At 37.6% G+C, this 16,674-nt stretch overlaps 13 protein-coding genes and 24 non-coding genes across 37 annotated transcripts, besides 1 other annotated feature; 9 read left to right on the top strand and 28 right to left on the bottom strand. All coding sequences in view use genetic code 2, as the record gives it.

The window, feature by feature from the left end:
* Positions 1-1,069: a D loop.
* KEF98_t22 lies at positions 1,070-1,139 on the top strand. Its single transcript has one exon. It is a non-coding gene; the product is annotated as a tRNA-Pro (tRNA).
* KEF98_t21 lies at positions 1,140-1,210 on the bottom strand. The gene has a single exon. It is a non-coding gene; the product is annotated as a tRNA-Thr (tRNA).
* Positions 1,211-2,351, bottom strand: CYTB (cytochrome b). The gene has a single exon. A coding segment is annotated over exon 1 (1,141 nt).
* Positions 2,352-2,353: 2 nt separating this feature from the next.
* Positions 2,354-2,422, top strand: KEF98_t20. The gene has a single exon. It is a non-coding gene; the product is annotated as a tRNA-Glu (tRNA).
* ND6 (NADH dehydrogenase subunit 6) lies at positions 2,423-2,926 on the top strand. Its single transcript has one exon. The coding sequence runs from the start codon at positions 2,423-2,425 to the stop codon at positions 2,924-2,926; it is 504 nt and encodes a 167-aa protein (NP_943615.1).
* Positions 2,922-4,763, bottom strand: ND5 (NADH dehydrogenase subunit 5). Its single transcript has one exon. The coding sequence runs from the start codon at positions 4,761-4,763 to the stop codon at positions 2,922-2,924; it is 1,842 nt and encodes a 613-aa protein (NP_943614.1).
* Positions 4,764-4,836, bottom strand: KEF98_t19. Its single transcript has one exon. It is a non-coding gene; the product is annotated as a tRNA-Leu (tRNA).
* Positions 4,837-4,838: 2 nt separating this feature from the next.
* KEF98_t18 lies at positions 4,839-4,904 on the bottom strand. Its single transcript has one exon. It is a non-coding gene; the product is annotated as a tRNA-Ser (tRNA).
* KEF98_t17 lies at positions 4,905-4,973 on the bottom strand. The gene has a single exon. It is a non-coding gene; the product is annotated as a tRNA-His (tRNA).
* Positions 4,969-6,354, bottom strand: ND4 (NADH dehydrogenase subunit 4). Its single transcript has one exon. The coding sequence runs from the start codon at positions 6,352-6,354 to the stop codon at positions 4,969-4,971; it is 1,386 nt and encodes a 461-aa protein (NP_943613.1).
* ND4L (NADH dehydrogenase subunit 4L) lies at positions 6,348-6,644 on the bottom strand. Its single transcript has one exon. The coding sequence runs from the start codon at positions 6,642-6,644 to the stop codon at positions 6,348-6,350; it is 297 nt and encodes a 98-aa protein (NP_943612.1).
* KEF98_t16 lies at positions 6,645-6,714 on the bottom strand. The gene has a single exon. It is a non-coding gene; the product is annotated as a tRNA-Arg (tRNA).
* On the bottom strand, positions 6,713-7,060 carry ND3 (NADH dehydrogenase subunit 3). Its single transcript has one exon. It carries the CDS (start codon positions 7,058-7,060, stop codon positions 6,713-6,715), a length of 348 nt encoding a protein of 115 aa, NP_943611.1.
* On the bottom strand, positions 7,061-7,130 carry KEF98_t15. Its single transcript has one exon. It is a non-coding gene; the product is annotated as a tRNA-Gly (tRNA).
* COX3 (cytochrome c oxidase subunit III) lies at positions 7,130-7,915 on the bottom strand. The gene has a single exon. It carries the CDS (start codon positions 7,913-7,915, stop codon positions 7,130-7,132), a length of 786 nt encoding a protein of 261 aa, NP_943610.1.
* A 40-nt stretch (positions 7,916-7,955) lies between these two features.
* Positions 7,956-8,598, bottom strand: ATP6 (ATP synthase F0 subunit 6). The gene has a single exon. A coding segment is annotated over exon 1 (643 nt).
* On the bottom strand, positions 8,589-8,756 carry ATP8 (ATP synthase F0 subunit 8). The gene has a single exon. It carries the CDS (start codon positions 8,754-8,756, stop codon positions 8,589-8,591), a length of 168 nt encoding a protein of 55 aa, NP_943608.1.
* Positions 8,757-8,829, bottom strand: KEF98_t14. The gene has a single exon. It is a non-coding gene; the product is annotated as a tRNA-Lys (tRNA).
* COX2 (cytochrome c oxidase subunit II) lies at positions 8,822-9,520 on the bottom strand. Its single transcript has one exon. It carries the CDS (start codon positions 9,518-9,520, stop codon positions 8,822-8,824), a length of 699 nt encoding a protein of 232 aa, NP_943607.1.
* Positions 9,521-9,523: 3 nt separating this feature from the next.
* On the bottom strand, positions 9,524-9,592 carry KEF98_t13. The gene has a single exon. It is a non-coding gene; the product is annotated as a tRNA-Asp (tRNA).
* Positions 9,593-9,594: 2 nt separating this feature from the next.
* On the top strand, positions 9,595-9,665 carry KEF98_t12. The gene has a single exon. It is a non-coding gene; the product is annotated as a tRNA-Ser (tRNA).
* Positions 9,657-11,213, bottom strand: COX1 (cytochrome c oxidase subunit I). The gene has a single exon. It carries the CDS (start codon positions 11,211-11,213, stop codon positions 9,657-9,659), a length of 1,557 nt encoding a protein of 518 aa, NP_943606.1.
* Position 11,214: 1 nt separating this feature from the next.
* Positions 11,215-11,285, top strand: KEF98_t11. Its single transcript has one exon. It is a non-coding gene; the product is annotated as a tRNA-Tyr (tRNA).
* Position 11,286: 1 nt separating this feature from the next.
* On the top strand, positions 11,287-11,352 carry KEF98_t10. Its single transcript has one exon. It is a non-coding gene; the product is annotated as a tRNA-Cys (tRNA).
* Positions 11,353-11,387: 35 nt separating this feature from the next.
* Positions 11,388-11,460, top strand: KEF98_t09. The gene has a single exon. It is a non-coding gene; the product is annotated as a tRNA-Asn (tRNA).
* Positions 11,461-11,462: 2 nt separating this feature from the next.
* Positions 11,463-11,531, top strand: KEF98_t08. The gene has a single exon. It is a non-coding gene; the product is annotated as a tRNA-Ala (tRNA).
* Position 11,532: 1 nt separating this feature from the next.
* On the bottom strand, positions 11,533-11,602 carry KEF98_t07. The gene has a single exon. It is a non-coding gene; the product is annotated as a tRNA-Trp (tRNA).
* On the bottom strand, positions 11,601-12,638 carry ND2 (NADH dehydrogenase subunit 2). Its single transcript has one exon. The coding sequence runs from the start codon at positions 12,636-12,638 to the stop codon at positions 11,601-11,603; it is 1,038 nt and encodes a 345-aa protein (NP_943605.1).
* Positions 12,639-12,708, bottom strand: KEF98_t06. The gene has a single exon. It is a non-coding gene; the product is annotated as a tRNA-Met (tRNA).
* Positions 12,708-12,778, top strand: KEF98_t05. The gene has a single exon. It is a non-coding gene; the product is annotated as a tRNA-Gln (tRNA).
* On the bottom strand, positions 12,777-12,847 carry KEF98_t04. Its single transcript has one exon. It is a non-coding gene; the product is annotated as a tRNA-Ile (tRNA).
* ND1 (NADH dehydrogenase subunit 1) lies at positions 12,847-13,806 on the bottom strand. The gene has a single exon. It carries the CDS (start codon positions 13,804-13,806, stop codon positions 12,847-12,849), a length of 960 nt encoding a protein of 319 aa, NP_943604.1.
* On the bottom strand, positions 13,807-13,881 carry KEF98_t03. Its single transcript has one exon. It is a non-coding gene; the product is annotated as a tRNA-Leu (tRNA).
* Positions 13,882-15,531, bottom strand: KEF98_r01. Its single transcript has one exon. It is a non-coding gene; the product is annotated as a 16S ribosomal RNA (ribosomal RNA).
* KEF98_t02 lies at positions 15,532-15,602 on the bottom strand. The gene has a single exon. It is a non-coding gene; the product is annotated as a tRNA-Val (tRNA).
* KEF98_r02 lies at positions 15,603-16,603 on the bottom strand. Its single transcript has one exon. It is a non-coding gene; the product is annotated as a 12S ribosomal RNA (ribosomal RNA).
* KEF98_t01 lies at positions 16,604-16,674 on the bottom strand. Its single transcript has one exon. It is a non-coding gene; the product is annotated as a tRNA-Phe (tRNA).

The following is a 16,674-nucleotide window of genomic DNA, read 5'->3' as shown; positions in this document are numbered from 1 at the left end:
TCGTAGTGAAACACTACAAGAGATAGCTTGCAACAACTCGATTCTCTTGTATTTCTAGGCACTTTCCTGTTTTTGGGGTTTTACAGGGTCAAAAGTCCAAAAAATGTCTTTTTTAAGGGGGTAGGGGGTTTTAGGCCATTTTCGCGTCTAAAAATTTTTCTTTATTAAGAAAAAGCCAAGAGGGGCAAAAATAGTTATGCTCTTGAGATAATAGTTAATGGTACTTAAGACTATGTCATTAAATATTAAATGATTAAGTATCAAGCAAAGTAAATGATCAACGGCCGTCGGAATTTGAATAACCAGCCACTGGCAAGGTGACGAAAGGGAAGGGAGAAAGAAACAATGAGGCAGATCGGGCTAAACAACCGCAGGGCGGAACGCACGAGGACTGTTTAAAGCCATGTCGCGTGCCAGGAGACCCATGTTCCGTACAGTCACTAGTGCCTGGGTAATGTCAGTTGTAGGGAATAAGCTATTTATGTCCCTGACACAGGAACCAAATGTTCTGGAATTGAACGTGAGTATGTTATACGAGTATAGTCTTAGATTATAATGATGATTCTGGTATAGTGGTACCGTTTAGGATGGTGGTTACAAACCGGACGGAACTGTTATTAATAGTAATAAGCTGATAAATATGGAAACGAATGACTCACCTGAATGGTGTACATATATATATGGGAATTATACATATATATATCCTGGTTTATTTGTTATTTATGTATATATATGTAATGATAAGATTATAGATAGTGCCCATGTTATGGTTTTAGTAAGAAATGCGTAGTTAGTTGTACTGAGTTGGAGCCCATGGAGCATAATAGTTGAATACTATAAGATGGGGATAATTGCACCTATGCTTTATGTTGATATAAGTTGAATGTAATATATACATGTATGTTGTAAGTTAGTGGGGGTATGTAATGGACCTGTTGCAAATCATCTTCATGTAAGTTGCAAAATGTGTACTCTGTTAGGTAGGTTTAATGTTGTTATATAGTGTTATGGTTTATGTAGGCAACAATCTAATGTTTGTATCAATAATAGGTCTTATATGCATACATAACAAAGAGTAGTTTTAAAAAGAATTTTAGCTTTGGGAGTTAAAGGTGAGAGTTAGAATCCCTTCTCTTTGAAGCCCGAGGATGGAATTTAACCTTCATATTCGGTTTACAAGACCGACACTTTGGCTTTAAGTTACTAGGGCAGTTGCGGTTCATTATTTTGTTTTCAATTCAACCGGATACTGGTATAAATACTAGGAAGATAGTAAAGTAAAGTACTGAAGCCACTTGTCCAATTATAATGTAAGGATCTTCTACTGGCTGTCCTCCAATTCATGTTAAGATTATAACATCAGCGGCTAGAATTCATAATGTAATTTTAAATAGAGGGCGAAATGTGGAAGTTCGAATTTTTGCAGTGTGTAAAAATGGTACAAATATTAATACAATAATAGAGAATAGCAGGGCTAATACTCCTCCTAGTTTATTTGGAATTGAGCGTAGAATAGCGTAGGCAAATAGAAAATATCATTCTGGTTTAATATGAGGTGGGGTTACTAGGGGGTTGGCCGGTGTAAAATTTTCTGGGTCGTTTAGTAAGTTGGGGGAGAGTAGGGCTAATATTAAAATAATTAGTAATAAGATAATAAATCCTAGAAGGTCTTTATATGTATAATATGGGTGGAACGGGATTTTATCTGCGTTTGAATTAATTCCTAGTGGGTTATTAGAGCCCGTTTCGTGGAGGAATAAGATGTGGACTAAGGATGCTCCTGCAATTGCAAATGGCAGGATAAAATGGAAAGCAAAAAATCGAGTTAATGTTGGTTTGTCTACGGAAAACCCCCCTCAAATTCACTGAACTAAGGTATCTCCGATATAAGGAACTGCTGATAATAAGTTTGTAATGACAGTTGCACCTCAGAATGATATTTGGCCTCAAGGTAATACATACCCCACGAATGCGGTTATTATAGTCAGAAGTAATAGGATAACTCCTACATTTCATGTTTCTATATATAAATACGAACCATAATATAGGCCGCGTGCAATGTGTAGGTAAATACAGATAAAAAATAGAGATGCGCTGTTAGCATGAATGTTGCGAATAAGTCAGCCGTAATTAACGTCTCGGCAAATGTGAGCCACGGATGAAAAGGCCAAGTTAATATCTGAAATATAATGTATTGCCAGGAATAATCCTGTAATAATTTGTACAATTAGACATAGTCCTAGAAGAGATCCCATATTTCATCATGAAGAGATATTTGATGGTGCTGGTAGGTCAATAAATGCGCTATTAATGATTTTGGCTAAAGGGTGGGTTTTTCGTATGATGGCCATAGGTTTTTGTAGTTGAGTAACAACGGTGATTTTTCAAGTCATTAGTCCTGGTTAAAATCCTGGCAAAAATTATGGTTATAATAATTGTTTTTTCTGTTATGTTTTTAATTAGTTTAATTGCAGTGGCATCTAACCCTTCTCCCTATTTTGCTGCTTTAGGGTTAATAATTGGTGCTGGTGTTGGGTGTGGTATATTGACGCAGTTTGGTATGACTTTTTTATCGATAATTTTGTTTTTAATTTATCTAGGCGGAATATTAGTTGTTTTTGCATATTCTGCTGCACTTGCAGCGGAGCCTTACCCAAGTGCATGGGGTTCTTTAGAGGTTTTTTCTTATGTAGTGGGGTATCTTATATTAGTTGTTGTAATATGAATATTACTAGTTAATGATTTTGGGGCTTTTGATGAAATTGAGGGTTGTGTTATATCAGTGCGACGTTATGTAGGAGTGTCTGAGATATATAATGCTGGCGGTTATATGTTGTTAGTGGCCGGTTGGGTATTATTGGTAGCTTTATTAGTAGTTCTAGAATTAACTCGTGGGTTCGGTCGGGGTTGTCTTCGTGCAGTTAGAAGTAAATAATTATAGCTGTAATAACGAGAAGTGAGAGTATAGTAATTGAGAGATATGTTTTGATTAGGCCTTTTTGTATATGTGTAATTTTTTGGGATAAGGTTAGTTGTAGATTGGCAATTCCTTTGGGGCCCATTATTTCTGTTCATGATTGATCTGTAGTTTGAGTTGCATTAATTTGTCCAAATATTAATGGTAGTTTCGACATTAGACGGTGCATTGTGTGTGGGTAGAATCCCAATATATTAGAGAAGTTATGTAAGATTTTTGTTGGGTGGATTTTAATTTGTTTGTTTGTTAACAGGGCTAGCTCAAAAGCAATAATTAAACCTAATAAAGATACAATTAGGGCAGTTAGTTTTAATGATACTGGTATTGTTATTATTTGGGTTTTGTTTGGGAGAATAAAGTTATATAAAATGAAGCCTGCAATAATGCTTCCTCATGCCAGTCGTTTAATCGGGTTAATAATTAGTGGGTTATTTTCATTTACTGGGGACAATGGTAGTATACGTGGGGTGCTTATAGATACGAAGTAAATAATTCGAAGGCTATATACTGCAGTGAATGAGGTGGCAATTAGGGTAAGTATAAGGGCTCAGGCGTTAAGGTGAGAGGTGTTGAGGGCTTCAATAATAGCATCTTTAGAGAAGAATCCTGCTAAAAATGGGGCTCCCATTAAGGCAAGACTGCCAATTATTAAACATGTAGAGGTTATTGGTATAATTTTATAAATACCACCTATTTTGCGGATATCCTGTTCGTCATTAAGTGAGTGAATAATTGAGCCTGAGCAAAGGAATAATATTGCTTTAAAAAATGCATGTGTGCAGATGTGCATGAATGCTAGTTGAGGTTGATTTAGCCCAATAGCTACTATTATAAGGCCTAACTGGCTTGATGTAGAGAAGGCTACAATTTTTTTAATATCATTTTGTGTAAGTGCGCAGGCAGCGGTGAAGAATGTGGTAATAGCCCCTAAACAAAGTGCAGCAGTAAGGACTTTATTATTATTTTCTAAAAACGGGTGGAGACGAATTAAAAGGAAAATACCTGCTACAACTATTGTACTTGAATGAAGTAAGGCAGAAACTGGGGTTGGGCCTTCTATTGCAGCTGGTAGTCAAGGGTGGAGGCCAAATTGGGCAGATTTGCCTATTGCTGCAATGAGTAATCCTATTGCTGGAATAGTAGTATCTATATTCTTAGTTATAATAAATAATTGTTGAATATCTCAGGAATTTATATTAATCAGTAGTCAGGCTATAGCTAGTATAAGGCCAATATCTCCTACTCGATTATAAATTACTGCTTGTATTGCAGCTATGTTAGCGTCAGTTCGACCATATCATCATCCGATTAGTAGGAAGGATATAATGCCTACTCCTTCTCAACCAATGAATAATTGAAATATATTATTAGCTGTAACCAAGATTATTATTGAGATCAAAAATGTTAACAAGTATTTAAAAAATCGATTAATTAAGATATCTGTGTGTATATAATACATAGCAAATTCTAGAATTGACCAAGTTACATATAGTGCGATAGATATAAAGATTATAGAATATTGGTCAAATTGCAGACTAATATTAATTTCAATTGGTGATACAAGTATCCATCGGTAATAGATTACGCATGATTGCATGTTTGTATTAAGGTAGATAATTGATGGGATGAGGCTTGTAAAGAATGACATTTTTACTGAGTTTTTGACATAAAGTGGTCAATTATTCAATGGTTTAGTGACCATTGATAAAATAATAGGTAAAATAAGTAATACTATAGTCAAGGACAAGCAGGTTAAAAATATTTGAGGTAGTTGATCAATAAACATAGCTTTTACTTGGATTTGCGCCAAGAGTCTTTGGTTCCTAAGACCAACGGATATGCTGTTATCCTTTAAAAGCAGTAAGGGATCCGTGGATTTTAACCATGGTGGTAAGAATTAGCAGTTCTTAGTGCGCAGGCATCTCTTGGTTAATAAGAAGACTTTAACTTCTATTACTAGAATCACAATCTAATGTTTTTTTTAAACTATATTAACATCAGCATCAGCCTCAAATAAGTTCTGGTTTAATTATTAGTATAACCATAGGAATGATATGTAGGATTAAAAGGAGGTGTTCTCGGGTGTGTGTAGGTTCGATAAGTAAAATATTATCTGGAGCTGGGCCTCGTTGTGATGATAAGTATAGGTATAAAGAGTAAGTAGCGGTAATTAAAGTCCCAGTTCCTGTTAACAGGATTGTTCAACTTGATCAGTTAAATAGGGAAACCATGATAATAAGTTCTCCTATTAGATTAGGTAAGGGCGGAAGAGCTATGTTTATTAGGCTTATAATAAATCATCATGTAGCTATTAATGGTAAAATAATTTGCATTCCTCGGGCGAGTAACAGGGTTCGGGAGTTGGTGCGTTCGTAAGTGGTATTTGCAAGGCAGAATAAGGCAGAGGATGTTAAGCCGTGGGCAATTATTAAAATAATTGCTCCAGTGAAGCCTCATGCTGTTTGGATAAGAATGCCAGAAGCTACCAATCCCATATGACTTACAGATGAATAGGCAATTAGGGATTTTATGTCTGATTGTCGCATGCAAATAGATCCTGTTATAATAATGCCTCAAATGGCGAGAATAATAAATGGGTAGGCAAGAGATTTGGTTGCTGGTTCTAGAATTAAGGTTATGCGAATTATACCGTAGCCCCCTAGTTTAAGAAGTACTGCGGCAAGGATTATTGACCCGGCGATTGGGGCTTCTACGTGTGCTTTTGGGAGTCATAAGTGTACACCATAGAGTGGTATTTTTACTAAAAATGCTATTAAGCAGGCGGCTCACAAAAGGGAATTAGTTCATGTATCCGGTGAAATATTATTATTTATAAATATTGAGATCATTGATAAAGAGCCGGTTGACTTATAAAGAGAAAGTAGAGCTACTAATAATGGTAGGGAGCCGGCAAGTGTATAGAATAGAAAATATGTTCCGGCATTAAGGCGTTCTGTTTGATTACCTCAACGTGTAATAATAATTAGTGTTGGAATTAGGGTAGCTTCAAATATAATATAAAATAGAATAACTTCTGTTGCACTAAAGGCTATAATTAGGAGAAGCTGTAATGAGGTTAATAATGTGATGTAAGTTCGTTGTCGATTAATTGGTTCTGTAGTAATATGGTTTTGGCTAGCAAGAATTATAAGGGGCAGTAATCAACATGTTAGGATAATTAAAGGGGTTGAAATTATATCTGTTGCTATAGTGAAGCTTATATTTGATCATTGAGCTGTTGAGTGGTATTTAAAGAGAGATAGGGAATATGAAGCGATTAAAAGGCTATGGGTGGTGGTCATGGGTCATAATCATTTAGGCTTTAATATTCAAATTATTGGAAATAATATAACTGTTGGGATTAATAGTTTTAGCATTGTAGGAGATTAAGGTTTTGTAAGTGGTCTGAACCATGAGTGCGGGAAGTAGCTACAAGCAGGCTAAGGCCTAGACCTGCTTCACAAGCTGAAAGGGCTAATAGTAATAAAGGTGAGGATGAAAAGATTATTATATCATTTTGAGTTGATCATATTGCTAAAGCGATAAATAATGACAATATTATTCCTTCTAGGCAGAGGAGGGCAGATAGTAAGTGGGTGCGGTGGAATGTTAGGCCAGTAAGTCCTAGTATAAAAGCAGTGGAGATAGTAAATAAAATATGGGTCATTAGGTCTCTATGGGTACGAACCATAATCTACTGAGTCGAAATCAGCAATCTTACATTGGACTAGAGACTTACTCTGCTCACTCCAATCCGCCTTGAACTCATTCATAAATTAGGCCAATAGTAAGCAGTATAATAATCATAAATGCTCATATTAGTACATATAAAGGATTAAGATGGATACTTCATGGGAGTGGTAGAAGGAGAGCAATTTCTAGGTCAAAAAGTAGGAATAAAATGGCAATAAGGAAAAATCGTATGGAGAATGGTAATCGAGCTGAGCCTAAGGGGTCAAAACCGCATTCATAGGGAGAGAGCTTTTCTATATCTGGGTTTATTTGAGGTAATCAGAAAGCTACGAAGACTAAAGTAATAGAAATTAGAGAAGAAATTAAAATTATTGTTAAAATAGGGTTCATTATCTTTCCTTGGGGTTTAACCAAGACTAAGTGATTGGAAGTCAGTTGTACTTATTAATACTAGAAAGATTAAGATCCTCATCAATAGATTGACACGTAAAGGAATAATCAAACTACGTCTACAAAGTGTCAGTATCATGCGGCAGCCTCAAATCCAAAATGATGTGATGAGGTGAAATGATATATAATTTGGCGTAGCAAACATACTACAAGGAAAGTAGAACCAATAATTACATGGAGGCCGTGGAACCCTGTAGCCACAAAGAAGGTTGTACCGTAGACTCCGTCTGCAATGGTGAAAGGGGCTTCATAATATTCTATGGCTTGAAGGGCTGTGAAGTAAAAACCTAAGATAATAGTTAAGGTAAGTGCTTGTGTGGCTTCAACTCGTTTGCCTTCTATTAAGCTGTGATGTGCTCAAGTGACTGTAATCCCTGAAGCTAGAAGAACTGCTGTGTTTAGAAGTGGTACTTCAAATGGGTTTAAAGGGGTGATACCTGTTGGAGGTCAGATTCCCCCTAGTTCAGGGGTTGGGGCTAGGCTTGAGTGATAGAAGGCTCAGAAAAATCCTAGAAAGAAGAAAACTTCAGATGTAATAAATAGAATTATTCCATATCGTAGGCCTTTTTGTACTGGTGGTGTGTGGTGGCCTTGAAAAGTTCCCTCTCGAATAATATCTCGTCATCATTGAATTATAGTTAAAATTATTAATAAAAGACCTATAGCAAGAAGGGTCATTGATTTGAAATGAAATCATACTGCTAAACCAGATGTTAATAGTAAAGCGGCAACTGCCCCAGTTAGGGGTCATGGGCTTGGGTCAACCATGTGATATGCGTGTGCTTGATGGGCCATTAAACGTTTTCTTGTAGATAAAGGCTTAGTAGAAGTACAAATACATATGCTTGAATTATTGCGACAGCAATCTCTAATAAGGTAAGTAGTGCTAATACAATAAAGGTTAATATTGCAATAGTAGGTATAAATGAAAGTATGACGAAAGTTGCAGTGGAGATTAGCTGAATAAGAAGGTGACCTGCAGTTAAATTTGCTGTTAGTCGAACCCCCAGGGCTAAAGGGCGGATAAATAAACTGATAGTTTCAATAATAATAAGGATAGGGATTAAAAGTGTCGGTGTGCCTTCTGGTAGAAGATGAGCTATGGAGTGTGTTGGTTGATTGCGTATGCCAATAAGTACTGTGGCTAATCATAATGGTACGGCTAGTGCTATATTTATAGATAGTTGGGTGGTTGGCGTGAAAGTATACGGCAATAGGCCTAGTAAATTAAGTATGATTAAGAATAAAAGCAGTGCTATTAGAATAAGGGCTCACTTATGTGCATTAATGTTTAGTGGTAGTATTAATTGACTTGTAGCGCGAGAAATAAATCAGTATTGAAAGGTAATTAATCGATTATTTAACCATCGTTTGTAAGGGGAGGGAAATAGAAGTCATGGTACTAATATTGCAATGGCAATTAAAGGGATTCCAAGTAAGGATTGGCTGGCAAATTGGTCAAAAAAGTTTAGTATCATGGTCAGGATCAGGTGTCTATATTGGAGCCTAATGGGTCTGAGTTTAATGGCTCGTTTGGAATTTTATAAAAAGTAATCTTATTTGGCAAAATTGTCAGGAAAACAGTTCATGTGAAAATTAGGATAACAAATCAGGGGTCTGGATTGAGCTGAGGCATTCATTAAGGGTGGTTGGGAATCACCTATTTTTAGCTTAAAAGGCTAATGCTATACCCTATTAGCTTCTTAATGAGGATTCTGCTAATATTGATGAAGATCAAGACTCAAAGTGTTTAATTGGTGTCGATTCGATTGCAATAGGTATAAAGCTATGATTTGCGCCGCAAATTTCTGAGCATTGCCCAAAGAAGATTCCCGGTCGGGTGGCAATAAAAGTGGCTTGATTAAGGCGGCCGGGTACAGCGTCTATTTTTAACCCAAGTGACGGAACTGCCCATGAATGAAGGACATCTTCAGCTGTAATTAATATACGTACAGGGGATTCTATGGGGACAACTATTCGATTATCCGTGTCAAGAAGTCGAAATTGGCCTGGTATTAGGTCTTGAGTTGGTGTTATATATGAATCAAAATTTAGTGTACCATAGTCAGTATATTCATAACTTCAGTATCATTGATGTCCTGTAGCTTTAATAGTCAAATGAGGATCATTAATTTCATCTATTAGGTAGAGAATTCGAAGTGATGGTAAGGCAATTGTAATTAACACCAGGGCCGGTATAACTGTTCAAACCATTTCAATCTCTTGAGCATCAAGTAAGTGCTTATTAGTTAGTTTTGTTGAAACTGTTGTCGTGATAATATATAATACAAGTGTACTAATAAGAAATACAATTATTAATGCGTGGTCATGGAAGTGTATAAGTTCTTCTATAATTGGGGAGGATGCGTCTTGTAGTCCTAGTTGTGCTGGGTGGGCCATAGGCAAGATATATGGGGTTTTAACCCATAATTCTGTCTTGACAAGGCAGTGTTATATATTAACTAATATCTTATAAGAAAGTGACAGAGTGGTTATGTAGCCGGCTTGAAACTGGTTTATGGGGGTTCAATTCCTTCCTTTCTCGTGAATTAGGTGATTGAACAAATGCCGGTTCTTCATATGTATGGTAAGGCGGAGGGCATCCGTGTAGTCATTCAACATTAGTATATGTGAGATTTACTGTTTGTACTTCTCGCTTAGCTGCGAAGGCTTCTCATAGAATAAATAAGAACATAATTACAGCTGTTAGAGAAATTATTGATCCAATGGACGAAAGGGAATTTCAAAGTGTGTATGCATCAGGGTAATCGGAATAACGTCGTGGTATTCCTGCTAGGCCGAGGAAATGTTGGGGGAAGAATGTTAAATTGACGCCGATAAATATAACTCCAAAGTGAATTTTAGTTCATGTTGGATGAAGTGTGTAACCTGAAAATAGTGGGAATCAGTGAACAAATCCGCCTATAATGGCAAATACAGCTCCTATAGATAAAACATAGTGGAAATGGGCAACTACATAATACGTGTCATGTAGTATAATATCTAATGAGGAATTTGCTAGGATAATTCCTGTTAGCCCTCCTACAGTGAAAAGGAAAATAAACCCCAGGGCTCATAATATAGGGGTTTCTCATTTAATAGCTCCTCCATGTAAAGTTGCAAGTCAGCTGAAAACTTTTACTCCTGTTGGGATGGCAATAATTATTGTTGCGGAAGTAAAATAAGCTCGAGTATCCACATCTATTCCCACTGTAAACATATGATGTGCTCATACAATAAAGCCTAAAAGCCCGATTGCTATCATAGCTCAGACTATTCCTATATAACCAAAGGGTTCATTTTTACCTGAGTAGTAGGCTACAATATGAGAAATTATACCAAATCCGGGGAGAATAAGAATGTAGACTTCTGGGTGACCAAAGAATCAGAACAAATGTTGATAGAGAATTGGGTCTCCTCCTCCAGCAGGGTCAAAAAATGTTGTGTTGAGGTTTCGGTCTGTTAATAGTATGGTAATACCAGCTGCTAATACTGGGAGTGATAGTAGTAATAATACCGCAGTAACGAGGACAGATCATACAAATAAAGGTGTTTGATATTGTGAGGTAGCTGGTGGTTTTATATTAATAATTGTGGTGATAAAATTAATAGCTCCTAGAATGGAAGATACTCCAGCCAAATGTAATGAAAAGATAGCTAGATCAACTGATGCCCCCGCATGAGCTAAATTGCCTGCTAGTGGTGGGTATACAGTTCAGCCGGTTCCTACACCAGCTTCTACTGCAGACGATGTTAATAAAAGCAGGAATGAGGGGGGAAGTAGTCAAAAGCTTATATTATTTATTCGTGGGAATGCCATATCTGGCGCTCCAATTATTAATGGCACTAATCAGTTGCCGAAGCCGCCGATTATGATCGGCATTACTATAAAGAAGATTATTACGAATGCATGGGCAGTAACAATAACGTTATAAATTTGGTCATCCCCTATTAAGGCTCCCGGTTGTCCAAGTTCTGCGCGAATAAGTAGGCTTAATGCAGTACCTACCATTCCGGCTCAAGCACCGAAGATCAGATAGAGGGTGCCAATGTCTTTATGGTTTGTTGAGAATAATCAGCGGGTAATAGTCACAGGTAAGATGGCTGAGTGTTCAAGCGGCAGGTTGTAGCCCTGTAAATGAAGGCTAAATCCCTTCTCTTATCACAGCCTCGTGGTGAAAGTCATGCAGGATTGCAAATCCTGAGATGTAGGCTACAGCCTACCGGGGCTTCCTCCCGCCTTTTAGGCTTCCGGCGGGAGGGAGCCTAGGTGGAAGCTTGCCGGTTAAAGCTTTTAGCTGTTAACTAAACGTATGTAGGATCGAAGCCTACCCATCTAGAAAGGGTTTTAGCTTAATTAAAGTGTTTGAGTTGCATTCATGAGATGTTGGATAGAGTCCTGCAAGCCCTAACAGGAGTTAGAGGATTTTAACCTCTGTCTAAAGCTTTGAAGGCTTTTGGTTTAAGTTAATCTAAACTCCTAGAATAAAGAAATAATAGTTGGTGTAATAGGTAGTATGGTAAGGGTTATTATCATTATTAAGGAAAGAGGTAGAGGGGTGGTAATTTTTATATTTCAGTTAAGTGTTTGAGGATGTGTGTTGGGTATAATAGTCAGAGATAATGAGTATGAAAGTCGAAGATAAAAGAATAGGCTTAATAAAGCTGATAGGGCAAGCAAGGTGGCTGTTGGGGCAAGTTCTTGATTAGTAAGTTCTTGAATAATAAGTCATTTTGGCATGAATCCAGATAATGGCGGTAGTCCGCCTAGGGAGAGCAGGGCGAGTGCACTTGTAGCGGCTAAGATCGGGGATTTGGATCAATTTACGGCCAGGGTATTAATTGTTGGGGAGTTTAATAAGTTAAATGTTATGAATATAGTAATAGTCATAATAAGGTAGATAAATAAGTTAACTATAGCAAGGGCTGGTATAAAATGAAGGATAGAGATGATTCAACCTAAGTGGGCAATAGAAGAGTATGCTATAATTTTTCGGATCTGAGTTTGATTAAGTCCTCCTCAACCCCCGATAATTGTAGATATTAGGCCTAGAATAATAAGTAGTTCTGGCTTAATATTATGGGAGATTTGCATAAGTAGGGCAAGTGGTGCGAGTTTTTGTCATGTAACTAGAATTAATCCGGTATTAATAGAAATTCCCTGTATAACTTCAGGTAATCAAAAGTGCATAGGAGCAATTCCGAGTTTAATAGCAATGGCAAGGGTTATTAATGTAGAGACCGGTGAGGATATATCTTGAATAAATCATTGTCCGGAGTATCAGGCATTATAGATACTTGCGAATAATAGAATGGCTGCAGCTGCAGCTTGAGTGAGGAAATACTTTGTTGCAGCTTCTACGGCGCGTGGATGATGTTTATTAGTTATTAATGGAATAATAGCAAGTGTATTAATTTCTAATCCTATTCATGCAAGGAGTCAGTGGGAGCTAGTAAATGTTAGGGTTGTTCCTAGTCCTAGGCTAGTTAATATAACAAATAGGATATAAGGGCTCATTAGTAGGGGAAGGATTTTAACCAACATATTTGGGGTATGGGCCCAAAAGCTTAAATTAGCTGACCTTACTAGGAAGTAGTGTAATGGGAGCACTGAAAGTTTTGATCTTTCTGGTGAAGGTTCAAATCCTTCTTTTCTAGGTACTAAGGGGGTTTGAACCCCTATTTTCTACTCTATCAAAGTAGTCCCTAACTTTCGAGCATAGTACCTAAAGTTGTGGTGGGGAGCCTGCTATAGAGATTGGCAGAGAAATATGTCAGGCAATTATGGCGAGAGTAAGAGGTAAAAAATTTTTTCATACCAAGTGCATAAGTTGATCATATCGGAAGCGCGGGTATGAGGCGCGAACTCATAGGAATATAATGGCAAGAATTGTTGTTTTAATGGCTCAGTTCAGGTTGATGTTAACTGTGTTAAATGATGGGCCCAAAAATAGGATAGCAGATAAGGCATTTATTAGTAAGATGTTTGTATATTCTGCTAGGAAGAATAGTGCAAAAGGTCCCCCTGCGTATTCAACATTAAAGCCAGATACTAATTCCGATTCTCCCTCTGTTAAATCAAAAGGGGCACGGTTTGTTTCAGCAAGAGTTGAAATAAATCATATAGCGGCTATTGGTCATGCTGGCAGGATTAGTCAAATAGTTTCCTGCGCTGAGTTGAATATGTTAAGAGTGAAAGCCCCTGTAAATAGGATTAAGGACAGGACAATAAGACCTAAGGTTACTTCATATGAGATAGTTTGGGCAACAGCTCGCAAGGCTCCAATTAAAGCATATTTAGAATTTGAAGCTCATCCGGACCCAAGGATGGAGTAAACGGATAGGCTGGATACTGCTAGGATAAATAAAATTGTTAAATTAAGATCAGTTAGTGCGAATGGTATAGGAAGAGGAATTCATAATATAAGAGCAAGGGTGAGAGCTAGAATGGGGGTAAGTAGGAATAATGTTGGTGAAGAGGTAGATGGTTTTACTGGCTCTTTAATAAATAGTTTTACTCCATCAGCAATAGGTTGTAACAGGCCATAAGGGCCTACAATGTTTGGTCCTTTGCGAAGTTGCATGTAACCTAGGATTTTTCGTTCAACTAGAGTGAGAAAGGCTATTGCTAATAAAATAGGGATAATATATATTAATGGATTAATAATTAATGTGAAAATGGTCATAGTTAGGGAGGGGAGTTGAACCCCTGGCGGAAAGGGCTTAGGCCTTTTGCAATTACCGGACTCTGCCACTCTAACTAGTCCTTTTCTTGGGTTAAAATATGTTCTTTATTATCTGTTTGATTTGGTTTCAATAGGTTAAAGTAGGGCGTGTTTTTAATATAGGCCCCATTTATCCAATCCTTTCGTACTAGGATAAATAACTTCATAGATAGAAACTGACCTGGATTACTCCGGTCTGAACTCAGATCACGTAGGACTTTAATCGTTGAACAAACGAACCCTTAATAGCGGCTGCACCATTAGGATGTCCTGATCCAACATCGAGGTCGTAAACCTTTTCGTCGATTTGGGCTCTTGGAAAAGATTGCGCTGTTATCCCTGGGGTAACTTGGTTCGTTGATCAGGTTAGTCTGGATCTTAATGACAGGTATCCTGATACTTAGAATTGTCATTCTTAGTTAATAAAGCTGTGCTTCAATCATCTCTGAGGTTTATTTGTTCTCAGTGGTCGCCCCAACCTAAGACATTTAGCCATAACATAAGGTTTACCTATATTTTTTATAGGGTTTGTAGTGTTTGGATTAGGTCTAAAGCTCCACAGGGTCTTCTCGTCTTATGTTTTTATACCCGCTTCTGCACGGGTAGATCAGTTTAATTGACAGGAGAAAAGAGACAGTCGAGCCCTCGTTTGGCCATTCATACCAGTCCCTATTTAAAGGACAAGTGATTACGCTACCTTTGCACGGTCAAGATACCGCGGCCGTTAAACTTTAGTCACTGGGCAGGCAGGACCTTCAATATGTGGTTAGCTGAAGGCGATGTTTTTGGTAAACAGGCGGGGCTCAGGTTTGCCGAGTTCCTTTTTTCTCTTTTAGTCTTTCCTTTGTGCACTCTTGTGTAAGGTTAACGAGTAAATATAATAGGCTTTCCTTGATTTATATATGTCCATTATTCTTCCCTCTTATGGGGTTCGTTTAATTGTTAGTGGTTTGTCCTGTCTAACTTACACTTGTGCTGGGAGAAAATCTTTTTCTTATTACTAGTTCTAGCATAATTTCTTCTAATATAATAGAGTAACTCAATATGTATAGGGGATTTAGAGGTTTTATCCGGATATTTGGGTGGAGTATTATTTGAGCTATAACGCTATCTAAAGGGTGGCTGCTTTCAGGCCCACTTAAATATTGTCCTTATATATTATGATCTTTTTCCTCCTTTAGGGGTTGTTTCCCTATTCATAAGAGCTGTACCTCTTATGAATAACTCTCAAATGTTCTTAAAATTTTTTAGGTAGTACTTTAGTATACTTAGAATATTTGAGGCTGAACTTTTATTCATTTCTTGAGTAACCAGCTATTACTAGGCTCGTTAGGCTTATCACCTCTACTTGGAAGTCTTCCCACTCTTTTGCCACAGAGACGGGTTAGTCCTTACAACTGCTTCGAAGTAGCTCGTCTAGTTTCGGGGTATCAAACTACAATTCATTTTGCTTGGTATAACTTACTAGATCATGATGCAAAAGGTACGAGATTTGATCTCTGCTGTGTAGCGCTTTAACTATTTATTTCATTTCTCTTTCAGCATTCCCTTGCGGTACTATAACTATTGCTCTATTAGTCTTTTTCTATCTCCTATACTTGAGTTAACAAATGTTTTGTTTTAGTTTTATGAGTATTTATTTTAATATTTTTATACGGTTATACATAATTAGGCTAGCTTTAATGCTCAAAATGGTCTGAATTGCGCAGACTTCATCTCAGTGTAAGGGAGATACTTTTCTATTAAGCTACATTTTGATTATTCCAAGCACACCTTCTGGTACGCTTACCATGTTACGACTTGCCTCCTCTTTCTGTATATAGTTTTTTATAAATTTTGTTAAATGATTTCGAGGAGAGTGACGGGCGGTGTGTGCGCGCTTCAGCGCCGGGCTTCATAGGAGCGCTCTATTCTCCCTTTACTGCTAAATCCTCCTTCAAACACAGGTTTCATAGTGTTGTTCGTATGTTCTAGTCTAGAAAATGTAGCCCATTTCTTCCCACACCATAAGCTACACCTTGACCTGACGTGTTAAGTTTTACTTATTTAGCCTACTTTAGGTCTCTCAGAAGGTAGGCTGGCGACGGCGGTATATAGGCTGAATGCAAGATGTGGTGAGGTTTAACGAGGATTATCGATTATAGAACAGGCTCCTCTAGGTGGTTCTGAAGCACCGCCAAGTCCTTTGGTTTTTAAGCTTACGCTCGTAGTAACCGGGCGGACGGTTGGGTATTTATACCGTCTTAGTTTAATTCCAAGCATAGTGGGGTATCTAATCCCAGTTTGTATCTTGGTTTTCGTGGGTTCACTTATATAAGGTAACTTTCGTTAATGGTTTTCATATATTTTTTAGCGTATGACAGCTTTAAGATATTTTATCCTTAGTTTATTAATTTACGTTAACCACACTCTACGCCGAAGGACTATCATTTTGAGTCTCTCGTATAACCGCGGTGGCTGGCACGAGTTTTACCGACTCTATACTAACAATAACTAGGTCTAGCTTTCGCTGATTGCCTAATGTTTATCACTGCTGAAATCCCGTGGGGGTGTGGCAAAGCAAGGCGTTTTGGGCCGTGAATACGTGCCTGATGCCTGCTCCTTGTCTTCTTCTAGGAAGATTAAGGGCATTTTCACCGGAGTGCGGATACTTGCATGTGTAAGTTTAGTCGAAAATGATAGTAAGACTAGGACCAAACGGATACTTGCATGTGTAAGTTTAGTCGAAAATGATAGTAAGACTAGGACCAAATCTTTGTGCTTGTGGGGCTTTTCTAGGGCCCGTCTTAACATTTTCAGTATTATGCTTTGAGGTTAAGCTACACTAGC

The sequence above is a fragment of the mitochondrial genome of Erpetoichthys calabaricus (assembly GCF_900747795.2).
Source record: "Erpetoichthys calabaricus mitochondrion, complete genome".
NCBI classification, from domain to species: domain Eukaryota; kingdom Metazoa; phylum Chordata; class Cladistia; order Polypteriformes; family Polypteridae; genus Erpetoichthys; species Erpetoichthys calabaricus.
Note: the sequence above shows the minus strand (reverse complement) of the source record. Positions and strands in the feature narration are given on the sequence as shown.